The sequence below is a fragment of the Musa acuminata genome, chromosome BXJ2-11 (assembly GCF_036884655.1).
Source record: "Musa acuminata AAA Group cultivar baxijiao chromosome BXJ2-11, Cavendish_Baxijiao_AAA, whole genome shotgun sequence".
In the NCBI taxonomy this organism is placed as follows: domain Eukaryota; kingdom Viridiplantae; phylum Streptophyta; class Magnoliopsida; order Zingiberales; family Musaceae; genus Musa; species Musa acuminata.
In genome coordinates this window covers 491,185-518,941 of record NC_088348.1, presented here as the reverse complement: position 1 = coordinate 518,941, position 27,757 = coordinate 491,185, and the positions used below count along the sequence as shown (strand labels likewise).

General features: G+C 35.6%; 1 protein-coding gene across 4 annotated transcripts; it reads left to right on the top strand.

Annotated features, from left to right (window-relative positions):
- Positions 1 to 1,707: 1,707 nt before the first annotated feature.
- LOC135585549 (uncharacterized) lies at positions 1,708 to 25,898 on the top strand. 4 transcript variants are annotated; one of them, XM_065133820.1, is made up of 18 exons: positions 1,708 to 1,876; positions 5,733 to 5,957; positions 6,222 to 6,288; positions 9,229 to 9,412; positions 13,283 to 13,335; positions 13,763 to 13,851; positions 18,616 to 18,831; positions 19,316 to 19,380; positions 20,970 to 21,030; positions 21,108 to 21,225; positions 21,299 to 21,380; positions 21,476 to 21,548; positions 21,616 to 21,677; positions 22,850 to 22,945; positions 23,835 to 23,989; positions 24,633 to 24,729; positions 25,356 to 25,433; positions 25,517 to 25,898. In XM_065133820.1, the coding sequence occupies exons 1-18, from the start codon at positions 1,723 to 1,725 to the stop codon at positions 25,619 to 25,621; spliced, it is 1,980 nt and encodes a 659-aa protein (XP_064989892.1). In that variant the 5' UTR covers positions 1,708 to 1,722; the 3' UTR covers positions 25,622 to 25,898. The 4 variants fall into 4 exon arrangements, with proteins under 4 accessions (XP_064989892.1, XP_064989894.1, XP_064989895.1 ...); XM_065133821.1 differs by having other exon boundaries at positions 1,749 to 1,890; positions 25,517 to 25,792; XM_065133822.1 differs by lacking the exon at positions 5,733 to 5,957 and having other exon boundaries at positions 25,517 to 25,792.
- The last annotated feature ends 1,859 nt before the right edge of the window (positions 25,899 to 27,757 follow it).

Here is a 27,757-nt window from a genome sequence, read left to right as displayed (position 1 = left end):
TTGAACCTTCGACACATAGTTCTCTCTTTCGACGTATTGCCCGATCCATTGGCATGTTGACCTTCCACAACATTTGATCTTCTTGGTGTAATGTTCGATCCTTTTGGTCCGATACTCGAATCATGGCACAAAGTTTATCTTTCGACACGTCGACCAATCCTACATCCCAACGTCCAATCTTTGACATGATTCATTCATGACCAATATCTGATTCTCTTGCATCGATCGATTTGTCTTTCTATGATCGAAGATAGTCCTACTTCACTCAAACACTCATTAGATCATAACTTCATCAATTAATTTCATCATCAAAATATGAAATTCAATAATGGCTCTAGTAGAGGTTCCATTTGACGATTGCCCCGTGACCCCTTCTTCTTCGGCTTTGCCTCCTCCTTTGTGATGCCCATAGGGCTCAATACTCCCAACAATCAATAAAATATTTATTTTTCTTACGATAAGGATCTTTTCTTATGGATCATTTCCAAATGTTTCCCTAGGGGGCTGTGGACCATTGACTTGAATGAAGCCTCGTGGTGCTAGTGCTATCCTTATTCTCTCTTTCTAATCATAAGGTCATTTGCGGATGAGCCATCTCCCTTTCCTCCATGGTTTCGTGGTGAGGGGACTCTTGGGATTTCGATGGTTTTGTTTTCTTCTTGGGAAGCGAAACTATCGTTACGTAACAACATTTGGATTCTCGAGAGTTGCCCCTACTTCACTGATGTTGTCCCGAGTGGGGAACTTGATCGCCATGTGCTACGTGGAGATCACAACCTTCAATCGATTTGTGGAGGGGGCTACCAATGATGGCATTGTATGCAGAAGGAAGGACCACCATGACGAACTTGGCCAGTAACATCTTAGATCAGGGCTCCTTACTAAAGGTGACATGGAGGGTTACTATACCCATGGGGAAGATGGGGTCCCTTGTGAATCCTAACAACGAGAATATCATCAGAGAGTGGTCACTCATGGCTACTCCAGGTTTCGAAAGGCGTCGAGATAGAGCACACCGGTAGAGCTGCCAGTGTCAATCATCGCCCTCTTGACAAGAGGGTTGGCCATCCAAACAGAGATTACCAAAGCATCATCGTGGGTAGGGTCCAGGTGGCTCTCATCTTCTTCTATGAAGATTATCCTAGGCCCTTCTTCAATTCTCAGGGTTTTTCCTGAGAAGTCTCGGGCATAGGCTTTCCAACCTGAGGAGCTTTCATCTTTAGAAGCGTGTCCCGTGAAGATGACATATATATATATATGCTTTTCCATAAATCCTCGGGGCGGGGCCATTCCTTACAAGCTCCTCGATTTGGTACCTTAGATCTTACCACTCTTTTATATCGTGTTCATAATATATGTATATATATGTGTGGAGAATTAATCGAACAATCAAAAAATAATATATATAACTCCTAAAATGTAATCTATGTTACTTATATACAAAAGAATCAAAATGATCGATCCGAAATCCTTATATGCAAACAAAAAGTTATGCTTGTCTTTGGTACCTTCATATACTTTCAAATCAAAATTTTCTATATTGTTAAATTTATTTTATTTTACGCACATGACCCAAATGTTAATATATCTTAAAATTAAAACTTTTGCTCTTCAATTTATTTTCTTTTCGTCAAATGCTGTTTACGACTACAACACAAGTATTTCGCGTATGGCTTCAGCGACAGTGGAACCTTTCCATTTGCGACCGTTGATTCCCATCCAATGGTCGACACGCTGCCACTTTATCACGAAGGCGATCTGTTATGTGCCCTTCACCTGCCTCGCCATCTCGTCTACCATTCGGCCGCTCTTCCCATCGTCGTCTCCGCTGCAAGAAGCCGTCGCCCGCCGCCGACCAGGTCGCATCCGATGGCAGGTTCTGCTTTCTATGTATCATCTCGTCCTTCTCAGTTGTAGTTATTGTCTATCTTTTCCCTGGTTTCTTGATACTCCTTGTTTTTACCAATTCTACTATGGATGTGGATTTTGGGCTCGAAAACCCTTGAACTTTCCAGTCTTAGATGAATGAATTAGCTTTTGGATGAGAGCATCATCGTTCACTTATCTTGAATCACAATTCTTAATCCGTCGACTCCGATTCCTTTTTTTCCTTCTGTTTCATTCCGATCTTGGATATTATTGGTTTTTATCTACATGAATTGGGATTGCTCGAGTCCATCGTATTTTCGCAGTTCTTGTTTCTGTTAGATCGTTTTCGTTTTTCCATTTCGCTTCGATTCTTCTTAGCTCGTGAATGTTCCTGGCCATCGATGTTGTCCTCTTGTTTCTTCTACGTGTGATTTGGAATCACACGATTCCATTGTCTTTTACAGTTCCTGATCCTGTTCACTCTGATTTGGACTCTTCTTATTTTCTTGAATGTTCTTGGAGATCGGTTTTGTTTTCTTGATTCTTCTGAATATGGATCGGAATTACTCGATTTTATTACCTTCTATAGTTGTTGATCCTGTTGAATTTGATTCGTCTTTTCAAGTCAATTAGGTTCTTTCTAACCGGTGCATGTTCTCAGTGACTGATGTTGTGGTCTCGATTCTTCTGCATGTGAAATGGAATTACCTCAAACCCATTCTCTTTTGTGGTTCTTGATCTTGTTGATTCCAATTGCTTCATTATTTTATTTGGACTCTTCCTAATTCATGAATGTTCTTGGTGATCATGTTGTGGTATACGGTGCTTGATCCTGTTTACTCTGTTCTTTTATCTCATTTTAACTTTTGTTAATTTGGCTATATTCTTGGTGATCGTTGTTGTAGCCTTGGTTAGTCTACATGTAAATTCGAATTATGGAATTCCATTGCCTATTACAGTTCCTGATTCTGTGGACTCTGACTCTTCTATCCATTTTATTTTGACTTGTTCATAACCAATGAATTTCTTTGTAATACTCCATGTGGATTTGGATCACTGGTGATACATTTCTTTCAATTCAGTGCAGTACTGGCTCATTGCGTAACTGTTCCATCAAGAAAGTTACTTGACTCCCAAATGAAAGAATCAATTTTGACACTTTTATAGGAATTAAGTTTATTTATGGAACCCTAATGAAGTTATCCCATCTACATGTTCCCTTTATTGAAGCCTTATTTACAAGAGTTTGATTGCAATATGGATCATCATGTTGTTCTACTAGCTAGCAAATGATGGTTCCACAAAAGAATTCTGCCAACAGAATATGTGACGCCTGACTAAATGGCACCAGGTTGGGTTTTTCTGGAACACATGGGTCTCCCAACCCGCTTAAGCTATGTTTGAGGTACCTTTAATTGGATTTGAGACAAACGCAGGTAGAGAAGGAGGTGGGGGTCCAGGTTCAGATTCCTAGGTAGTTTAGTCAAGTTCCGGTTCAAGTAATAGGTATCCTACCGGTTATCATTTCTAGTTTGAGCTGGGGTATCATAGCAGGTGTTGGACATTTGGGTTTATCCAACTTAGGGTACCCTTAGAAAAAAAGGAAAAAAAATTGGGGTACCCTTTAATTGGGTTAGGATTGGTTTGGTTAGGAAGTTACCCATGTTGGATTCAGGTACCAACATTGTTAATTCGGTTTGTATTCTCGTTTAGGTGAAAATTGCATATACTTGACTCTTTCGTTCCCTACTGCACTGAAACTTTTAGGGTTGGTGTAGCATGAGTCAGTGGGTGTGATGAGTCAGTAAACAACCGTGATAGTCAAGTTCGGGTTTGGGTACTGGGTACCCCACCTGTTATTATTTCTAGTATGAGCTAGGGATCAGAGCAGGTGTCGGGCATTTTTGTCTAGCCAACGTACTCAAATTACATTGGGGTACCCTAATTGGGTTAGGATGGGTTAGGCTAGGAAGTTACCCTTTATGGGTTTAGATACCAACATGGTTAATTAGGTTTGTATTCCACTTTAGGTGAAAATTGCATATACTTGACTTTTATGGTTGGTGGAGCATGAGTCAGTAAGAAACCTTGAGTAAGATGGAACTTCATAATCATATCAGTATTTTAAAAAAGCACTAGGCACCAAAAAAAGCCAAGGTCTCAAAATGCCCGAGGTGCTAAGCGCTCGCCTAGATGCTCCAAAATATTAAAATATAAAAAATATATTATAATTAATAAATATGATCATAAAAATAAAAATATCACATCATAGCCGACTTGAAATATATATTACAGGATGTAATTCTTTGACCGCTATGCTTAGGTTGACTCATAATTTGAGTTCAATCCCATTCGATAGGGTGATTTCTGACCTAAATCTAGAAATGGATGAGTCAATTGGCATCTTGACTCAACGGAATTAGAACAAGAGTGCTATTTATTGCTATTTAATACTTAGTGTGCTACTTAATGCAATATTTATTGCTTTTCACAGTACACTAATTGCCACTTATTTCTACTTAGTGCGCTGTTTATTGCTTCTCACAACGCACTAATTGCTTCTCACGTCCATCACTCATCGCGTCTTGGGCGCAGGCACAGAAAAGGTATACCGTGAAAGAGAGAGAGGAGAGAGATCATGTCTTCCAATGAGTCTTCTCCCTCTCACCCATCACCTTCAAAACCTTATCTTTTTGTCTTCCAATGAGATCACTTTTCCCCTCCCATCCATTGTGCCTTTTGCCCTCCCATCCCCCAATCCCGCCTTCAAAACCCTAGCTTTTTGCCTTCTAACAAGATCACATCTTCTGCCCTCCCATTCGTCGCTGGGCACAAATCAATTCTTCGCCGTCGAGCACTGATTGGTTTTGTTGTATTCGCCTTCAGGTCAGAGCCCCTTTCTCTTTCAATCTCATCCTTTCTCTTCCAATTTCATGCGCTACGCTAGTTTCACTCGGGCACTCGCCCAAGGCGCCCGGCGCCTGGGCTCAGGCAAGCACGCAATCAGCACTTCAATGAATCGCATTGCCTGGAGGTTGTGCGAGGCACTTGGGCCTCGCCTCACCTCACCCGAGCACCTAGGCGAGTTGTTGAGCGCCTATTACAAGCACTGAATCATATGTTGCAGATAAAATTTATAGGCGATGCAGTGGAGTTGTGGGTAACTCCTTCCCATGGAGCAATTTCATGTGCAGAAAACATGAATACGGGAAAGGGTCATCCTGGGAAAATCTTGGCTTGCTTTTATTATAAGGTATTTAGTTGCAGGGGTGCTAGTAGGTGAATAGTGGAACACCATGAAGTTGGTTCTTCAAAAGCCTTCCTTAGTGTTCTGAAATGTTCTTGTATTGGCAGAAAATAGAAAAGAGAGAGCTGATTCATTTTGGACTATATGCATATACTTGTTGGTGAACATAATTATTGTCTTTGTCTTCTGAGGTTTGATTCTTCAATTCACCTGGTGAGATCACCATTGCAACATCTACTCACAAATGTTAAAACTTAAAAGTACTTTTGTTTTTTCTTGACCATCAATGTTATGAAATTCGTAATTAAAAGAAGCAGCAAAACTGAGATATTTTTCTTTCCTAGGCACACAAACCATTAATTATGCTCCATGGACTCAATAATGGCTTTATCAACTTCAAATTTTTCTGAGTTTGTTTAGTTTTTGAAGTCAATAAAGTATATCAATAGCACATAATTTCTGTTCAGCTAATCCAATACTTATTTGTAAGCTATGGGCATCATCTAATACATCTTTAATAAGCATATCTTTTATACACAAATAATAGCATTGCATGTCTAGTTAAGCTGACAGGAGGTTAGATTGTAGATCTAATAGAGTTGACAATTTGATGCAGTAATGTCAGCGATGTCTATTCCAAATTCGTTTCTGGCACAGCACTGCCAACGCAATTGGCAGTCAAACACCAAACGTTCCAGTGTACTTTTTGCTCTTGATATACCCAGCACACGTCCCTTCCAGGTGTGGAAATTAGCATGGACTGGCATGTCAGCCATGCAGCCGCACATAATTTCAATGCGAGGCATCAGTTCAGGGAAACCAACAAGTAACATGTGCAATGGTCTGCTCTAGACTCCCAATATTTAGAGTTATTTTCAAGTGTGTGACTATGTGATTCTTAACCTCAAAGAATATGCATTCATGATTGTGTTTTGTGCAGTTGCCTGGTAGAGTGATCATTGAGTGTGTAATTGCTGATCTTTGCTAATATTGTCAATAAAACCTTTATGATTGAAGTTTTCTGTTACAATTTCGTCCGAGGCGTGTGACTTGCTCTATAATGGTATTTGTGCCATGTGTAATATTTTTATGAATTTTCTTTCAGCTGCTCAAAGTACAAATGCTGTTTCATCCTTTGAGAAGGTTGATTTCCTCAAGCTTCAAAACGGAAGGTGCAAGTTTGACTTCATTCTATATTGTTGCATGACAAAATCAGGTCTTAGGAGATGAATATATAAAGTGAATTATTTTGATAATACTATTCATGTGAATTTTCTTTATATTAATGTTTATGCAGTACTGGTTGAATCTCATAACTATTCCTGGAATTTATTTGAGGGTTTCAAATTCTTGTGACTTGCACATTGTTGATGTTGACATCCTATAAAGATATATGTGGCCATCTGGTTCTATTATTAAACTATTCTATTCTTTTAGTATGTTAATAATAGCTTTTCCATGGATGCCTATTATATATCTTTAGATGTATTGAATTATATCATACAAGGTTCATCTTATCGGTTCGTACCTGTATATCGACTGAATGTTGGTTTGGTACGTATTGAGATGTACCAACATACAGTGTGTCGATATGATGGAGCGTATCGATGGCATGGAAAAATGATCGAAAATATCTTCAAATTTTTTTGAAAAATAGGAAAAAGTTAGATTAGGATTTTTAAGTTGAAAATAATTATAAATTTAGTTTAATTTTAGCAAAAATAATCTAAATTAGGAAAGAATAATTATACATATGTTTTTTGAGTTTTGAGGAGTAGCTTTGTGGTATATTTCGGATCGTACTTCTATTAATATTGAATTATCTACAAAGAAATGATTTAAATTGTTAGATTATTTTTTAAATAACTTAAACTTTAAGATTCAAATGAATAAAGGAATCAATCGATGGATATACCTGGTTCGACTATCAAAAAGAATGACGGGACCCCACGGGCGATGGATCGGGGCCCTTGATCTTATATATTCGTATATCAATTTGATATGGTTATCGGACCCAATCTTGAAATTGATTCCACTACATAATATACTGATACATTGTATGTCATTGGTGCATCAATGTGGTGATGGTCGTAGTTTGATCATCATGAACCATATGTGTCCGAGGCGGCTCTTGAAGCAAGAACGATTGTGGCATGTATTGGTGTGGAGCATAGAGAATGTTAGAACGTCTACTTTTGCCACTTGTTTGTTGTATAATAATCATAAGATCGATCATCGTATTATTGCTTGGAGAAGTATGACCAATTATCACCATACTGTTGTTGGTCTAAGATTCTCCATTATACGATGACTATGAATATGATGAGCTTCGCTCTGTGTTTACGTCGTATAGATTCTGTCATAATTGCTCAAAATCATCTACTGTCTTCCCCTTCTCCTTTCATGTATAAATTTGACTAGTACCTCGTCAAGCTTCATGATCTGAATCTTGGGTGGCATGCGTCGAATACAGCTACTCGGTCCATGCACAACCCTCGAATTGCGTAGACGGGACCATCAACTCCCCGACGTTGATGCTATCATCAGTCGAGACAATGCTATCCAAGTCGCTGCCATGTATCTGTTCCAAGCTGGTTGTTGAATGCGATTTGAATGTGTCTCATCACCCGACTTGATTCTTTCCAATGATTTGGCTGATGCTACTACTGCCTTCCCCTTTGCCTTTACACATTGGTTGGATGACTATGATTGTTATGTGTTTCTAGTTCTCTTAGTAGTCTGACTCGATTGAGAGAATGAAATGGGTTGAAAGAGGGGGAAATAATGAGTTTCAAAACCCTTTCCTATGGTTCAAAGGTCAAATTGACAATTTGAAACAAGGCAATCTTAGCCCTTTATCGAAAATGGTCGAAATCTGATCATTACTGAATCGGTATTGACCTATATCGCCCGATATGGGGGCATGTAACATGTGCCACCCGGTATGGGACAATCCGCATATCGGTCCCCTGTCGGATTGGTACGTACCGCCCATACCTAGCGGTACACCTCGGTATGGTAAACTTTGATATCAGAGACATGCATATGTCAACTAAGGGGGAGTTATGTTGCTGATGCATATTTCTTGAGACATGCAGATGTTATTCACTATCATCATGGTATAGATTTATGCAATCTTACATCATTCCTCTATTTTAGCAAATGGCCAAATTGTACATGACACTTACAAGTTTACTCTTCTGTTACTTCTTTTTTCGCGTGGATTTCTTCTTTCCCCTTTTGTTAAAGGAATCATTCAATTGTAAATTTTTACCGATCTCTAGAGGTTTAGATATTCAAGTTTTATATAAATTTGTTGCAACAGGTTTTCTATCAATTGCAACTGTTCAAGTCAACAGCACATTTTGAGCTATCTTCATCTTTTTGTTTCTGAGTGTGCTATTTACACTCTGGTTTCATTATATGAAATATTTTTGAAAATGTTAAGGCTATAGTCTGCAATGCTTTTGCATATGTGAAAATCTAAAACTTGGAAGCCTTTAGCTTTTGGAGGGTGCTGTAGGCTTTTTAATATTGCCAAGGGTTGTTGGATGGTCTCCTGATTTTGAGAATAATTTATTCGGTCAGGATAGTTGGTGTTGTGGGCTAATCTTGTCTGAAAGAATTGAGTCTTTTTGTCATGCACAATTAATTCTTTTTGTTCATGAAATATATTATGTACAAGAAAACTATCTATTTGAAGTAGGACAATAGAAAAATCTTCTATTGTTTGTTTGAACTGAAAGTGCCTCACAATATCCTTGGAAAAGGTGGATCATAGAAAATATACTCTAGTCCATAAAGCTCCCCTCAAAGCCATCACATCAAATGAGACTGAATTTGTTCCATTTAGATGAAGTCATCCACTAATTTTTTTCCTTTTTTCATTGACTAGTTTTGGTGAATCAGTCTTCCTAAATAAATTCATTTAATTGTGCTTAGAATATAAAGAAGCACCACCATGACATTCCTACCTATAGGATACATGGTGTTTCCGTCCAAGTGATTCAGGTACCTTTTGTACTAGCAATAATATTTACTTGTTTGCTGGGGTTTTAGGTTGGTTGTGACTTATTGAACATCTCAGATATCCTTACTATTTAATTATGTAGTGATATTCGAGGTGTTGCTGTTGCTGGTGTTGAGGGGGAACCTGTGAACCTTACAGAACCTGTTGCAGAAGCTATAGGTGCTGCTTTTGCTGCATGGTTATTAGAAAGAAAAAACCCGAATGAGTCGAGACGGCTGAGAGTCTCCATCGGTCATGATTCACGAATATCTGCTAAAAAATTACAGGTAATTGATCATGTGATGTGGTTCTTTTGACTTGATATTGGTTCTTGTGAAAGTTTTTGGATGAGCTTCTCTGCATTATCAGATTAATGCATTCTGATGTTCAAAGTGTTAACAATTTTTCTTTTCTATCTTCAAAGTATAAACCTACAATATAAGCCATGTTGTTTTGCAATATTAGAAGTGGCCTTGTAGTATACTGAAGCATTATTGTATCTCAATTAAATTAAACTTTCTTTCTATTACTTTCTTTTGTTTTATCCTCCATAGATAATTTGAAGCAAGCGCTCTTCTCTGAACACTTAGGATTACTTGTCCTGGTGGGTTGTTGGCATCCAGCATGTATCTTTGTTGGTGTTCTGATATGGGGGGCCACCGTTCATGTGTCTTAAGGCCAACACAATATGGAACTTGTTCGCTACACTTAAGCTGCTTAGAAGATGCCCACATGGCCATGCATTGTAGGTCAATTGCATGTCAATCTATTTGTTTGCATGCATATTTTCTCATATGATCTATCCCTGATTAGTTTCAATTTGAATCACTCTTCTCTATAGACTAAAAGTTGGATCACAGTTATGGATCTGATTTCTGCCTTTTCTGGCACATACAACTTTTTTGAACTTGTATAGGCTTTGTATCATAATATCAGGCTGACACATATTTGAAATTGAGCATGCTGGCGGATATGATGAATAGATCATTGGTTATGTGATCATATTTGGCAACTCGAAATAAGTTCGGTGAAACCCATTATAAGCATTCAATTGAATTGATGGTTTATCAAAGTGGTATTAAAGATGTATTTCCTTATTCATAAAATGATGCAACTGGCTTGGCAGCTACTTTGGAATAATAATTTTTTTTTCATGATCCTAAAACCATCAACTGTGCTGAAAGCAGCATTGGTCATTGAGCGGACTGGTACATACAAGTTTAAAAAAAAAATCCTAATAATGGCTAGAAATTCACAAAAAAAACTTTTTTACCCCAATTTAATGGTAATTTTATTGTATTTAAATAAGAATAGAGTGTATATGAGACATAAATAAATGAATAGGGTTGTTATTAGCCCTAAATATCCCTAATTTGGGGCTAAATGTAAGATAATGGACCTCATTGGGACTAAACATAAGAGTGACCTTAATTATGTTTAATCTTGGTAATTATGCATTAGTACACTTCCAATTATATGAAATAATAAATAAAACATAGAAAGAAGTTAAATACCTTAAAATTAAAGAGAAACTCTATTGGATCTTAAGTTCCAATTTCTTTTTATCTAAATCAATGGCTTGATTACCACTAATCATTAATTAGGAATTTTATTTATGAGTGAGTGTGAAGAGTGTCAAAGAGAGTGAGAATAAGAGAGAGTAAAATAGGGGAGAGGGAGGGGCATTTAAAGCCCAAAAGAGACTCCAACAATCATCAAACTTGACCCTATTTGGGTCGGTATGGATCAAATTTCAACCCATATCAATCGATTTATCGATTGATAAATCACCCATGCCTATTGATACTTGACCTATTTCCTACCTATTGCCCAAAACGGGATAGTATGCATCAAGGTTTCTAATCTCGTACCATATTGGTGTACCGAGCTTTGCTCGGTATGGTACGATATGGTACGATGTATTGAGTGGTATACCTAAATAGGCATAAAATCCTCTAAAAATACCTAAAAATAGAAAGAAAAAAAAGTTAGGATAAGGTTTTTAAGTTAGAAATAAATATACATTTAATATAGTTTTAGCAAAACTAATGAAACTTAGTTAAGAATAGTGCCACATTTTTTTCGAGCTTTGAGGAGTAGCCTGTGCAAGGTTAGCAATTTTGGTCCATTCCGGATCGTCCTTTCGTTAATATTGAATTATTTACAGAAAAATTATTTGAATTGTTGGATTATTTTGTATACAACTTAAACTTTAAGATTCAAATGAATTATGTAATCACATGTGTAGATATACCTGATTCTACCACCAAAACGAACGACGGGCCTTCACTGATGGTGGATCGGAGTCCTTGATCCTATGTATCTATATATAAATATGATATGTTTGTCGAACCCATTCCTAAAATTGATCCCACAACATAGTATATTTATATATTGTATGTCATTGGTGCATCAATGAGATGATGGTTATAGGTTAATCGTCATGAATCACATGTGTCTGAGGCGGCTCCTGAGGCATGTATTGGTAAATGTCAGAATTTCTACTTTCGTTGCTGATCTACTGATCCGTATCATACTATTGCATGAAGAAGTATGACCAATTATCATAATAGGCTTAATTATCTCATAAATCAATGAAAATCTAGAAAGAGAATACATACCTCTTGATTAAAAAGTTCTTCCTCTTAATCCTCCCAAATTAGCCTCCTAAATTTGATTCAATCGACAAATTATTGTTTTGTTAAGTTTAGGAGAGTAAAAATATGTGAATAAGAGAGAGAATGTGAGAAAAATGAGTTTGAGAGAGTTTAAGAGAATGTGAGAGTGAAATGGATTGAAATAGAGGGGAAGAAAGGGTTTAAAAACTCTTGAGGAGGCCTCCAACGGTCAAATTGACTATTGGAGCACTGTTACCATTCGGTAACGATCATAATTTCAACCGTTATTAGCCGGTACATGATTGAAATTTCGATCGTTACTGGCCTGTATAGCCTCGTATCGCCTGATACTGGGCCAAATGCCTAATACCGCCTATACCAAGCGGTACGATATGGTATTGCAAACTTTGGTATTCATTGTTCGTTTTATACTGTTTCAAGCTATACATCAAACGATGCCTACAACTTTATTGTTTATTCAATTTTCTCTTAAACGGGATGGTACGCATCGCCCGTTTCATACCATTTCAAACCTTAGGTCAAACAATGCCTATTACTTTATTGTCTATTCAAATTTCTCTTGGAAGTTTGCTTGGGTCTTTTTTTTCTAGTTGGATGTTTGTCACCTATTTGTGGTGCTGCTTTTTCCAGAAACCTGGTCTTTGGAGTTTATACCTAGTCAACTTTTTATACTCTTACTTGCTAAATCAGATAGAATTTTCTGCACATAGATCATCCGGTTCTAATACCTCTATTCAGATTTTATTTTTGTTTTTATTGTATTTCATTCCTGGGTGATTCACTAAAAAAATAATATTTTTGGTTTCTAGTGTTAGATACATTACTTGCATTGGTTTTATTGTTGTTGCTTGGACTGCTGATTTTTTCTACAAAGTATTAAGTTTGCATGCAAGTGCAAATACTATCAGGAAGACATAACTGATAGCATGTCTTAGATATTTAGATATATTTGATGTTCCACCTTATGAAAGTGAAACATAACCAATTTAGGGACCAACTAGGACATGATTCTTGATGCAATAGCATTTTTGCTCAATCAGTGCACATAATCTCTTCTCCTTTAATTTACTCATGTTCTAAGCATAATTTGTGTAATATCAGCGAATTTTGAAGTTTTCTAATTTTATTGGATTATATCAATTTTTGAAATGCCATATTTAATCATACGTTCACCTTGGAAATTTTTTAACTTTAATTACTAAAATTGGGAGTGTTCGGTAAAATATGACCTGTACTGTTAGATAATTTGGGGTAATTGCTATTTGTTCTAGAGACCAGAACTTTTGTGTTTCATGCAACATTAATTGTCTGGTCTTAATATTCATCATGGTAAACACAGTTCAAACTTTAGAAGTTTGGTGTAGTTAATTTTTTTTATGTTAATGTTCAATTACATGAAGACTTGATGCTATACTTTTTATTTTCTTCTCACAATACGTGAAAGTTCATTTGCCACATCCTGACCAACTCAGTACTAATAAACTAGCTTCTATTTGTTGGTGATGATTTAACCTTCAGGATGCAGTTTCTCGTGGACTTGCTGGTGCTGGACTGGATGTCATTCAGTATGGGTTAGTTCCAAGTGCCATATTTTCTTATCCATTTCGGAGTCCGTAAATTGCTGCAACTCATGCAAGTAGCTAAGCTTCTTTATCTTTTTTCTTGAAAAACAATTTGTACTCTAGATTGAGGAACAATTCCTTTCTATTCATTCTCCTTTATATTTTCTTGAAGAGTTCTGTTGCCAAATGTAGTCTTTTCTAAGCATCTTTAACCAGAACTGCCCTCAAACTTATTGAGTTATCTACCTCTATAATATCTCTGAGGTGATTATCATGTTTCCCCTGCATCAGCTACTGGGAAGCCATGGTCAATGAATTGTAAAGTGTTTCCTTCTTAATCTGTTTTATAGGTTGGATCATTTAGTTCCCTGCAGTATCGCATCTTATATCCTTCACTTTGCAGTCAAAGATGGTGTTTTTTTCATTTCTAATGCAGATTGGCATCTACACCAGCGATGTTCAACAGCACACTTACAATAGATGAAACTTTTTTTTGTCCAGTTGATGGGTCCATAATGATAACAGGTATATCTTGGAATACAGAAAATAATTTTGTTCTCAAGATCAGTTCATGTGGTGCCAAGAGAAGTAGACTAGATTCAATCTAAAACCTTTATAGTATCTATTGACAAAGCTTTCTAATGGGCAATGATAAGCAGCTATATGAGAAGGTGATAAATGCATGCTGGACAAAATTTGTGCCATGTATTTAACTTGTTTGTGTATTATGTATCTAAATCATTAAGTTGTATTATGCTACATGATTCGTCTTACCGGTCCGTACCGATGTGTCAACCAGCTATCGGTACAGTACGTATCAACATATCGACACAGTATGGTGGGGTGTATCGATAGACTGGTATGTACCACCTATACTGATCCTCAATTGGACTGGTACATACCATTTGTATTGAACGATACACCATGGTATGACGAACCTTGTTATACTATTTCTTTTCTTACTTTCTCATGTATGGTGTATTGGCATTATGGTAAATCTGTGTTGTCATATCGGTTCCCGTATTATATTGGTTCCTTTTATGAAGAAAGGTTGTTTGTTTGGTCATGAATGAAACCTTTAGTAAAGATTTTTTATGCTTTAAATATGGTACTACTGTTCACCTGTGTTTTCAGTTTTCACCATAATTTTTCTAGGCGCAGACCTTGATTTGTTGGGAATATGATCATTAAAGCCCCTCTGGGTTTTGAAGAAAGTATGTCTAGGTGTTCTCAGTGTTCAAGAGTGTGTCGCCATTGATTCTAGCATACTCATTGAGAAATTAATGCCCATTTTGACACTTTATACTCCAATTCATTGTCCTCTATGGTATGTGCAGATCTTAACTTTCAGTTATTTGATGTTTCGATGTTTAACACCCACCAAATGTCTTCAAATTAAGAAAGGTTAAAATGTCTTTATCATTGTTCAATTCAGATAACCAGGTTAGAATAATCTCATACTGTAGTGAGTTATTTAGGTTAACAATTAAATAAAAAAGAGCCAGAGAACTTGTTCAGATTTAGATGATTTAGATCATCTTAGGGCAGCCTTTGCTGAAAATCCAAACGCTATCGTCTGAACTAGATCAAGTTTACTCTTATTTTATTGCTGTAATATACGCTCCAAAACAAATCAGATGATGCTCTTCAATTGATTTTTTCTGTAATTCTCTTGGGAATCACTCTTTAAGCTTTCTCCAAGTTTATTTTTTCTGCACACTGCTATTACTCTTTCATGACATACCTCAGTAACCTCTTCTTAACATGCTGATTGTTGTATGGTCCAACTTCCATTTTATTGCAATTTATTTTAGAGTGCCACATATAATGTCTTAAATTCTTTCTTAGAAGGTCTTATTTTATCTTTGTGGTTTAGATTTGACTTTAACTTTCCATCTGTTATAGAGTTCTTAGAGATTTATTATTTTGATGGGTTTTACAAAAGAAAGATATATTAATTAATTATATTGATGATATGAAGAATATATGATGATATAACCACTAGTATTAGAACTATAAGAGTTTGTCTAGTGATTTTTTTATTAATATAGGACTACATCAAGGATCCACATTAAGTCTCTACCTTTTCATATTGATAATGGATGAAGTTACTCTGCTACATGTTATTTACTAATGATATTATCTTAGTTGATGAGAGTTCAAATGAAATTAATTATGAACTTGAGTTATAGAAGCATCAGTAAAGATTTTCGATTAAGTAGGACTAAAATTGAATATATAAGATGTAATTTTAGTAACATGAGGAATAAACAAGAGGATATAGTTAAGTTAGATGGCCGAGAAGTTCTGTCGAGTAAGAATTATAGTATCCAGTGATTTAAAAAGCGTTAGGTGCCAAAAGGCGCCAAGGTCCAAAAACGCCCGAGGCGCTAAAATATAAAAATATAAAATATAATTAATAAATATAATTATTTAAAATTTTAAATAAAAATATAAAAATATAAAATATAATTAATAAATATAATAACATTAACAGTATAAACTTGTTGACGGAGAAACGAGGAAGCAGCGGCGAGCGGCGGCAGCGGTAGCAGCAGCAGCAGCGGCAGCGGGAAAGGGAAAGGGAGCGGAAGGCGCGAGCAGCGGGAGGCCTCGAGGGAGGCGTGAGCAGCGGGAAGGCTAGCGGGAGGGCTTGCAGGAGACGCGAGCAGCGAGAGGGCTCGCGGGAGGTGCAAGCAGCGGGAGGCGTGAGCAGCGGGATGGCTCGCGGGAGGGCTCGCAGGAGACGCGAGCAGCGAGAGGGCTCGCAGGAGGCGCGAGCAGCGAGAGGGCTCGCGGGAGGCGCGAGCAGCGACAGTGGCGAGCAGCGGGAGCAGTGGCAGCGAGCGACGAGATCGCGATCGGGATCGAGAGCGGCAGCCGGTTAGTGTTGGGTTAGGGTTAGGGTTCGATTGAACCAACTAACAACCGAACCAGGACCGAACCAGACCTAAAATTCTGGTTCGGTCGCCTTGGTTTACCCAGGCGCTCGCCCGAAGCGCCCAGCGCCTGGGCTCGGGCGAGCGCCCAGGCGGCGCCTGTTTGAAGCGCGCCGCCTGGGACATTAGCGAGGCGCTCGGGCCTCTCCTCGCCTCGCCCGAGCGCCTAGGCGAGCGCCCGAGCGCCTTTTGCAATCACTGATAGTATCTTTGATCAATTATTTAAAAGATGGAAAGATTGATGGAGATATTATTTATAGAGTAAAAAGAGTACAGTGCGTCAAAAGTTTTATGTGATCATCCAGTAAGTCTGAGATTAAAAGGAATAGTTATTAAATCTACAATGTTTTATTGGTCAGAGTGATGGAAATTCAGAATTTACATATACAAAAAGTTTGTGTCGCGGAAATGAGAATTTTGTGGTAGATGTGTGAAGTTGCTAAATAAGAAAAAGAAATGTTTTTATTACAATAATTAGGTATTATTTCGATAGAGCATAAAATGAGGCAAAAATCATTTAAGATGGCATAGAGATGTGCTCAGGAGACCTGCAACTATGGTAGCTATGATAGTTATAAGAAGTGAAATTATTCTTATAGTGATATGTAGAGAGGTAAAGAGACCTAAAAATACCTTAATAAAAACTACAAACAAAGATTTAAATACTCTTAAGTTAACTAAATATATGACTCTTTATAAGTTTTTATTGACTTCAAATATCCATGTAGCCGACTTCAAATAGTTGGGATTTTAGGACTTTGTTGTTGTTGCGATAGAAAGAGGATTTAATTCAAATGGATTTAAGATGCTAATTTTGTATTTCCATAGTCCAAGATGATTATAAAGCTTTAATAAAACCTCATGGTGGTAGTATTTACTATTGAAAGAAAACATGCTTCATGTCTTAAAAATTGCGGTACAACCTCTATATTTATGTTTCTGGTCGGCATGATTGAGAAAGTTGGAGAACACTTTATATTTAGTTGGTGTATGTGCTTTATTAGATCTGTGTCGATCATGTTGAACTGTTTCCTCCTATGATCCTATCACCTCTCCACAAAGTTGGTTGAAACTTCACACAATACATGTTTAATTCTCATGAGATGAAATAACTTTTCAATTTGCTATGCATATTGATGTGGACATTTTATGTATATTAACATATTGTCATTCCTATTGTGCTAAAGACCTTTAAATAAATGCACTAGTTGAAGCTCACAAGAAAGGGCATCCTGGTGCACAAGACTCCTGCCAATATCGTGTTTGGGGAGCTAATGTACATATTTTTCTACAAACAGAGGTTATTTTGGGTAGCTAAACCTGTTCATTTAGATAGCAAGGGAGCAACCATACCATGACACTAACTGTCATCCTCTAAACCTCACTAGAAAGGTAACAAAAAAACAAGTTTTATTTAGGTTTTGCTTTGTTGAAGGATTGGTACACAGTAATGGGTGGATCAATTTGTCAATGGCATAGTCTGGTGTGCATCTATGCTAGTAGAAAGCATGAGGGACAAAAAAAAAAAGAGATTATAAAAAGAAAGGAAGAAGGCAAAACTTAACTATTGTACGATGGAGGTTTATGGTTCTCTCAGTATCGGACACCACATACTATGCAACAAGAGTTCCTAGGTCCAAAATCCCACTTGTAGTGTTCCAAAAGAAAATTCCTAACCATGTGTAGATAAAACTAAAGGTCAAGCTATCATCAATTGCTTAAACTTAGAGGGCGAGCCTTAGCTTCACGGTAAGATGTCTTCTTGTGCTTCGTTGAAGGTTCAAGTCAGAGAAACAATCTTTCTGCCTACAAGGGTAAGGGTAAGGGTAAGGCTGTGTATATAATTTCACTCTCTCTGTTCCTATATGGGCAAGTCTCATGCATTGAGCTACCCATTTTCATTAACTTTTGAACTTTGTGGGCTGGTTAATTATAAAAGTATTTGAAACATACATTTAAATATGGCATTCTGATGTAGTCATGGGTATGGCGGATTTGATGGGATTGGCATATATGGGGGTATTATGTTGGTACATGGCATTGGTAAAATGTATTTGCATGGTCTAATTTAGTAGTATGTTCGTGTCAACTTGTTCTAGATATCTATGTTCTTTTCAACTTATTGTGAAGTATATACCATGAAAAGAATAAACCTCTAAATGGACTTTGACTTCATCATGTTAACTTATTTTGAAAAAAATGATTTTTGTAATTATGCATAAAATATCTTTCATTTTTTTGAAAAATAGATATTGTTTTTTATTTTGTTTCATTTTTTAATCTTCTTTGCGCACATTTTGCTTATGGAATCACCCATTCATGTTCCTTGAGAGGTATTAGTTTCATGCAGCAAGCCATCTCCCCTATAATCGCAATGGCTTTAAATTTTTCACTAATGCTGGTGGACTTGGAAAACCTGACATCAAAGATATTTTGGTACGTGCTGCAAATATATGTGTGAAGGAATCAATTCAATCTGCCAATGCAACTGTGAAGAAGGTGGATTATATGGCAGTTTATACTTCAGATCTTGTTGCTGCAGTTCGTAAGGCTGCTGGAAATACAGGTACCACTTTATTTTCAAGAAACTCCACGTTGTATGATAATCTGTATCTTTGGACTAACTCAATTTCATGCCTACAGTTTCTTTGTTCCATTTTGATTCTTTTAGTTGCTTAGAAAATTTTGTGCTGTTCGGTTAAGAGCAAAAAGAATATTTTGGACCATTGTTTTCTTTTCAATTTTTTTTCTAGAAAATGAAAAGAAAATCTCTTGAATAAACTTTTTTATGGATTTTCTACATATCTTTGAAAAAGAGACTAAGTTTTGATTTTTTCCGTATATTGAAAAAGAAAGGGGTTTTCCCTTCTTCCTCCAACGAAGGGAGGCGTTTTCTTGGAAAAGTTTCTCGAGTGAAAATCCTTTTCCATCCTTTTTAACCAAACATAACCTAAGCTTAAAAAAGGAGGCGTTGTATGTTTTAAGACAAATGAGAACCCATTTCTTGCTAGTTTGACAGATCCTCTTAACTGGTTTTATATTATTTCCAGAGAAACCTTTGGAGGGATTCCATATAGTTGTTGATGCAGGGAATGGTGCAGGTGGATTTTTTGCGGTAATTTCATTACTCAGATGAAAATTATGCATGTGACTTATTCACATTACAGAACTAACAATTATTCCACAAAAGCTTTAGTTTCTTGAAGTTTATCACTAGAATCTTCATTTATGCTTTTTGCCAAAGATCTTTTGTTTACTGTTATTGAACCTTTTTCTGTTTTGTTTAGTTTGATCAGGACTTTGTAATAGTTTCAATATGAACATTTTTAAAAATTCTATTATCTATACCTTTAGTGGTCTATGAATTTTGCATAAGTCTAAGCTTCAGAGGTCTTTATACTAATTGAAAACTCTTGACCAAGGATTTGACTATCATAATCGCCAATTCATATCTGCCTGTTGTAGATTACAGTCCAGAGGGTAGCTAGGCTAATATCCTCATGTATTCCAACACTCACATGTCCAGAAAGGATCCTAGTTGAGTTATTATGATACAACATGCCTCATGTGAGGTCACCAGTATAAAATTTAGAAGGCTTATTCTTCATGCCCTACTTTCTTACTTTTTTTTATGCCTTTGGTGAGATGTCTTGGTTTCCTTGATCACCTCATCACCCATACAAGAACATAGTTGTTGACTGCAAGAATTAGGTAATTGTTTTTCCTTTTAAAAGTACAACAGGACCAGCATGCAAAAATAAATTAATGCACAATTTTCACAATAGCCAAAGTTATAGGAACTAATGGTAGCCTTCTGAGTATAATTTCTGTAATTGCCCATCTAGGCTAAGTACACTATTCTATCAGCACAGCCAAGCTGGTGACTTGGTTTGCATCATGTCACTTGTCTAACAGACTAGTATTAAAATATAACTCCAAAAAAATGGATTTTGTAGTTTTTCAGGTTTCTACATAATGCATAATAGATTCAATAAAAAGCAAGATTACTGAATTTAGAACTTGTTAGGAGAAAAATATCAGAAAATGTGTGATCAACCCGCCATCACATAGTGGCATGCATATGTACATGCTGATAGGTGGCCATTGCACTTGATGTTTGTGGCACTTAGATCCTTGTTTTTCAATCGCAGAAAAAATATTGATGCTTTTCATATGAGGAATTGTAGTACAAGTTTGTTTTTAGCTATCCTTTTAAGTCATTTTGAAGGATTCAGTTTATGGAGAAGTTGCATAGATGGATTAGATCTTCGTAAGGAATCTGATCTTACTATGCCTCCATCTTAAGATTATCCATTTTAAACTTCAGTTTGATTCGGTTATAAGTTGACAATCCAACTGACCAATTAGCCTAATAAATTGGACGAACCTGGTTTGCCAGCATACTCAAAATGTATAAGCTGAAATTTCCACTAGTGTCATATTAACGGACATTATAATTCTAATTAGTATATCATCTCTATTCATGTGTTCATTCTTTAAAAGTCCATGTGTATGTGTATATGTTTTTATCGATTGAGTTGGTAGCTTGATGTGGGCCAGCCACCCATTTCTGCATGCAGGGTGATAAATTTTTTGTTTCATTTGTACTCATTACAAAGTTTTTTTTTCTGTTAGAATGCCCAACTTGAAACTAGGATTTGTATGGTCACTTGTTTTTTCTTCCTAATAGTATTGCTTTGTCAGGGAGAAGTACTTGAACCTTTAGGAGCTATTACCACCGGCAGTCAGTTCTTGGAGCCTGATGGTAACAACGAACTTCATGAGTAGAAATTTTTTACTGGGCACTATTGTGTATTTCTCTTATCCTATAGTTGATACCAGGTATGTTTCCAAATCATATTCCCAACCCTGAAGATAAAGTTGCCATGAAAGCAATAACCAAGGCAGTTCATGAGAATAAGGCAGATTTGGGTATCATATTTGATACAGACGTCGACAGGTAATAATGGATATTTAATCTAAATTTGGAATTTTTCATGTTAGCTGAGTCCTTAGTAAAAGATTTTGCTCAGATCTGCTGCCGTAGACTCAAGTGGTCGAGAATTCAACCGGAATCGATTGATTGCTTTAATGTCTGCAATAGTTCTGGAGGAAGTAAGATGACAAAAGTCACAAAACATGCTTTATAGTTTATTCTGTCTCTTTGATTGCTTAAACCATAATATTTATTTATATTTTTGTTGAAGTAGCATCCAGGAACGACTGTTGTAACAGACAGTGTTACCTCAGATGGTTTAACAACATTTATTGAGAAGAAACTTGGTAAGATGTTTTTGGTTGCTTTATCAAAGAACTTTTTCCAGCCACTCACTTGTTTTGTGTGTTTTAGGAGGTAAACATCACAGGTTCAAGCGAGGCTATAAAAATGTCATTGATGAAGCAATTCGCCTGGTCAGGTTCTTGATGATGACACTATTTGGTTTGTGCTGATGTTTGCATGATAGAAGTTTATTCAAGAACCTTGAGAAACTTGAAAAGTAATATTAGCACCTCATATGGGGTTAGAGCATCTGGGTTTAACATTGAGCTTGTCCCTTTAGACTTTGGTGTAAAAGTTGGTTGCAACTTGCAAGTGATAAAATGTAACTGCTTTCTTTAGTTACTTAAGTGTATAGCCCTTACCAGATCAGATGATATGAGTATATAAGTTGGTAATATAAGATGAGGAAGACGTGCAACTGTTCAGCCAAAAATTTTTTTTTTACCAGACCACCTTCACCAAAGTTTCTTAATTGCTCTGAAGACAAGGATTAGAGATGTAAACATGGTTCTCACCCAGCATCCTTAAATGTTTATACATTGCATGCAACATATTTTAGGTTGAAATAATTTGGGATGAAACGACCAACATACAAAAGGAAACAATTCGTTCATTCTTATGTTTTCTAGAAGTGAAAGACATATTATATGACAAACACACTTGATGATATTGCTCATTGTCCTTTTTCTTAGGCTGCATAAATGTTCGTTTAAGCAATTAGATAAGGGTCCTTTACATTTCAATATTTGGCATTGTTGTCTTTTGAAAATTTGCTCCAAATTGAATTGGTTCTGTGAAACAAGGTGGTAAAGTGTACTTCATGATTGTTTTTCTATGTCTCATGTTCCTTCAAGACAGCTAGGCTAAAACTGTGTTCAGTTTTTGAGAATTAAATGTTTGGCCACATCTTGACTCACAAGATTACAGTAAGTTTGTAACATGAACCTAATTTGAATATGTATCTGTAGACTCTTCAGGCTGCTGTCATTAAGTATCTCACCTCAGTTTAACATGCATTGTTAGAATGTGAATAAGCATGAGTTTATTTATTCTAATAAATTAAAATTAGAGCATATGCTTCTCATATAGAATGATTAAGGTAGGAGTAGAATAATGTATCGTTGAGTCTCATCATATTTTCCTTTGCCTTCTTGCTGATTTTTCAACTTCAGTAGTTTCTGACATTTATGAAGTATGAATGGTTTGATTTTGTTTTCTATTATTTCCATTTTAATGGATTTTAGTTAATCAAATATTTGATTAATGTTGGTGATGAATCTGATACAAGAACAAATAATGACAGAATTCTATTGGTGAAGAATCACATCTAGCCATTGAAACCAGTGGCCATGGAGCTTTAGAGGAGAATAACTGGCTTGATGATGGAGCATACCTCATGGTAGGCACATGCAATATTTATATGTGCACTTTTTTGCCACACCTATGGATCTCGTTAGGTACCTTGTAAAGTTTCATTTGCTTTGTTGGTTTCCTTTGATTAATGTGCATAAAAATAGAAGGTAGCATTCTCTTCCTTTCATTTTTCTTTCATTTATCATGATAGGCCCCTTCCTGCCAAGCAACTTATTTAGCCTTGTCTTGTAGACAGTGTCAACATGTTCTTGGGCATTGGTTATGGAGGTTTTTATAAATGTGCATTCATAATTTTTTCCATGATGTTACTATTATAGATACAATAGTCTGGTAGTTGGGATTGTGAAATTCTTGTAGACTATCTCCTTTCTAAAAAACTTCTTGTTCGATAAAATTTTATCTTCGTCTTATGTAGTCTATATTACTTCTTTTTGTTTTCTGAGTTACCCAGTTAATACATGATGATACGTGCAAGGATAGTACGACAATACTGACCGAAATTTCAGTTTGCCAACATAGGCGACCAGAAGGATTAAAAAGTAACCGTAGGAAAAGAGAGAAAAGCTTATGACTTCTTCCTCCTCTGTTCCCATGCCACTCCAATCTGAGACCAAAAGCCAAGCAGATGGCATTCGAGGAGCTTATGGTTGAGGCTCAACTGGGGAATTGGTTTATTTCCAATTCATTTGACTTAATTGGCTACAGAAAGAAATACGAAGTCGAACCTAACCAAAGCACGTCTTGATCAAACTATGGTGATCTAAATACGATTGTGACGTTGGATTGTATACCAGGCAGTTTCTCAAAAAAATTTATTCATTGGATGAAAAATAGGGAATCAGATTCTTCATGTTTTTCATTGTCTTTTTGTTTTTATTATTTCTCTTTTTCTTAAGAGTTTACATGAATTGCAGGTCAAGCTCTTAAACAAACTTGCTTCTGCCAAAGCCTCAGGTTCAAGTAGTGGTAGCAGCGTTTTGACCGATTTGGTAGAGGGCCTAGAAGAACCCGCTTTTGCAGTGGAATTAAGGTTGAAAATTGATCAGAACCATCCAGATCTTAAAGGAGGGTATATCAAATTCTGTTTGTCCCTTTTTTTCTGTTTTTATTTCTTTTCTTTTGGCTATCATTAAAAGTAACTTAAAGTGCTTTAGTTTCTGCCTTAAACATAGATTGCATATTTCTTCCCAGTGCTTATGATTTGTTTTGTTGTTTTAGTGCCAAGAATATGCAAGAGCATTACCTTGGTATTTTACTGTTCAATTTTAAAAATGAATTATCTTAACATGATAATGCTTCAGAAAGGATGTTACTTTTGATTTTTATGTTTTGTATCTCAAGTTGTAAAATGGACAAGCCTAACAAGATAAAGCTTATTGATGCTTAGGTTATGGTGTTGTACTTAAATTTTCTCAAAACCAAGGCAGACATAAGGTGCTGTACTTAATTTTCTCAAAAGCGTAACAAGATAAAGCTCAGTAAATACACTGATGCTTAGATTAAGGTATTGTACTTAAAATTTCTCAAAAGCAAGGAGGAGATTCCTTTTTGTTAATTTAAGAGTTCTCTCTAAGATACTGGAAAACCTGTAGACTATTTTCTTGCAGAAAAGAATTTCTCTGAGCCAATTGTTAATTTCTGATTTGATGTATGATGTAGATGTATCATATTGTGTAAACTTAATTTTCCTCTGTTGTTGGTGTTGATTCCAGATCTTTCCGTGATTATGGAGAAGCTGTGTTGAAACATTTGGAGAACAAAGTGACTTCAGATGCAAACTTGAAGAAAGCACCCATCAATTATGAAGGAGTAATGTACTATCTTCACTGGAAACTAATTTGAAGATATCATATGGATGACTTGCTAAATGTGATTTGTCATGAGATCCTTTTGTCTTTGCTTATTTAATCACATGATTCCACATGTTGACATCAACAGCAATACTTGTTGGTTATATCATCAAATTTCTTATTGGTTTTCCTAATCTTATGAAATTTCATTGTAGGCTTCTCGTTGCACGTTTGCTAATTCTATAGTGTACAATTAGGTTACTTGTGTTAAGAAACACGCAAAGTTACATGCAACTTCAAGCGTGCTACAAGACTTGTCCCTCGAGAAACATATACTGATGACTGATTAACTTAAAAGACATGTTTAAGTTACAAGAAGGTCCGAATTTTAGGCAATTGAAGCACTTTTCTACCCAGGAGTTTATCATTTAGATGATTGGTTAGGTTTGTTGCAGTCATTAAGCATATTATCATTTGGACTTTTGTTGGTTGCCTACACTCTGACATCTCAATTATATAGAACTATGGATATATCTAAATGCTAATGCTGTTCCTCAGTGCGGATTGTTGCTACAGTAAATCGGTTGTTAGAGTTATGAAATTATGTGCAATCATACTAATGCTTCGTTCATTCTTACTGTGCAGGTTAGAGTCTCAGGATATGGTGGATGGTTCCTGTTAAGACTGTCACTTCATGATCCAGTTCTTCCTCTCAACATTGAGGTCAGTAACTTTATCGCTATCATTGTTAATAATGCAACTAGTGAGCTTAATATGTTTTCACCACTGTGATGTGCTTCTTCTAGGCACCTAGCAATGAGGATGCTGTGAAGTTGGGGCTTGCAGTTTTAGCCGCTGTTAAGGAGTTCTTTGCTCTGGACACCTTGGCACTGGACAAGTTTGTGCAGTAGTAATGAATCCTATTGTGTTATCAACACCTTCCAAGGGTAGTGAGTGCACTACCTGTAGGTGCATGGTGTTGGCTTGCATGGTGTTGGCTTAGTAGGTTTTGGATGGTGTATGCTATCTCGTTAAAAAAGAAGTTCAAAAGCTAATAAAGATATATTGTCAGAGTAGACACATCCGCTGGGGTCTTTGTAGTGCTTGCAAAACAGTCATGTGAAATTGTTTTGGTAAGCGAAGGTTGTTTTTACAATCTAAGTTGCTAATTCTTTTTGTTACTGGTAACACTTTGCTCAACGTGCAACAGGAGGTGCTTGATTTCTCCCAAATGCTGATTCGAGATGATATGATGTGTGAAGCATTTGTGCTACATTTTGTCACGGAGGCATGAATATCCAATCTAATCATGTAGATTGATGGATTGGTGGGAGATGACTATAAAAAGGGTCCAAAAGGCCTTCTCAATGAACATAGACCGATGATGGTCTACGTGGTTCCATCTATGACCTTTTTTCCTTGTTCAATTGTTATCGAGAAGTATCAAAGGTCCAGCACTGTCGTCGAGTTTTTTATTCTCATCAGCGAGCAAGGAGGCTTTTCAACGTATTATTGCCGTTTAAGCTCTATATTCTCACCAATAATATCAAGTTTTAAAGTGGAGATATTAGGGATATAGTACAGGTGTCTAGTAGAAAATAAGTTCACTAAATGATCTACTTATGGAATGTTGGTTAATCAATGATATCTTATCATTAGACATCAATTTTATAGTCTTAGTTATGTGTTTGATCCTTCGACTTGAGACATCAAAGATGTCCTATATGATATCTTATAGTTAGATAATGATATTGCCATGTAGAGAGACTTAGATAATTTATAAATATTATTTATATAAAAATTATTTTTAAATTTGAGCTATTGTTCGATATAAACTTATTTTGAAATAAAACTATTATGAAAAATATTTAATATCTATTTGAAATCATCTAATTTGAAATCATCTAAATTCTTAAAACAAGCATAACCAAGGAGTATTTTAAGGTTTCAAGTATCACTAATTTAGTCTTATTTCGTACTTAATATCTTATTCATCTTATGTATTTCTAAAGATCTATTTAATATTAATTATAATATGATTACTAAGTATAAGAACAAGCATCCAAACTTTATTTTTCTTAAATTGATTTCGCTCTTCATGTATTATCGAGACTCATTAATCATCTTTAAGAGCATCATCAATATATTTATGCTTAATTTAAAATAAAAAATATTTATACAAAATTTGAAAAAAGAACAAGTTTGAACATCTTTTAATATATCTAAATAATCATCTTTTTAATATGTGCATTCATAAATTTTCATTTGTGGATGAGATTTCTTTGGAAGTAGATATATCTAAGCTACTTTAAAGAGTAGAATCATCAATTAAATTTATTTTTTTAATTCAAAACAAATATCATCAAAATTAATTTTCTTAGTTTGAAGAAATTTATAAAAAAAATATATGAATACATTCTTCAAAAACTAAATATCTTTTGTTCAAAACTATATAAGCTTTAGAAATAAAAAGGTGTCTAAGAAAAATTTCTTTAACATCACACTTCTTCGAAGACATTCTTATTATTCAAAATAAAATATTTATAATAAAAATTTTAAAATATGAAATATTATGTCATTTATTGTTCCATAACTCATAAGAAGTTTTAGACAAATGATATGGTTCATATTCATAACATAGCAACACATGTTAACGACTTTAAGTAAGCTATGCTTCTTGAGAATAATCCTAAACATCTCTTAGTAAGTTATTATTCCTTTTCTCAATAATTCTATCTTATTGTGACTTTCTTGGAATGTAAAAATTATGATCATTACTATAATTATAATTTAAAAATTATAATTTTTAAATTCATCACTATTATCGTTTCAAAGATATGAAATCATAACACTTTTTATTTTGAACTTATTTACAAACCTTGGAAAAAAAAAAAATTATTTTTGTGTAAAAAAAATTCAATTATAACCATCATTAAAAATCACAAATATATATTTACTAATTTTCAAATTTATGATACTAATAAATGTATATACGAATTAGCTGTAATCATCTACAAGTATGTCCTTACTTTTAAGATTTCAAACTA

Excerpts from the sequence above, each read along its gene's own strand:
- LOC135585549 (XM_065133820.1), top strand. The coding sequence starts at position 1,723 with ATGGTCGACACGCTGCCACTTTATCACGAAGGCGATCTGTTATGTGCC. Across the intron at positions 13,336-13,762 it reads CTGGATGTCATTCAGTATGG|ATTGGCATCTACACCAGCGA; the intron begins GTTAGTTCCAAG and ends TTTCTAATGCAG. Across the intron at positions 18,832-19,315 it reads TAAGGCTGCTGGAAATACAG|AGAAACCTTTGGAGGGATTC; the intron begins GTACCACTTTAT and ends TATTATTTCCAG.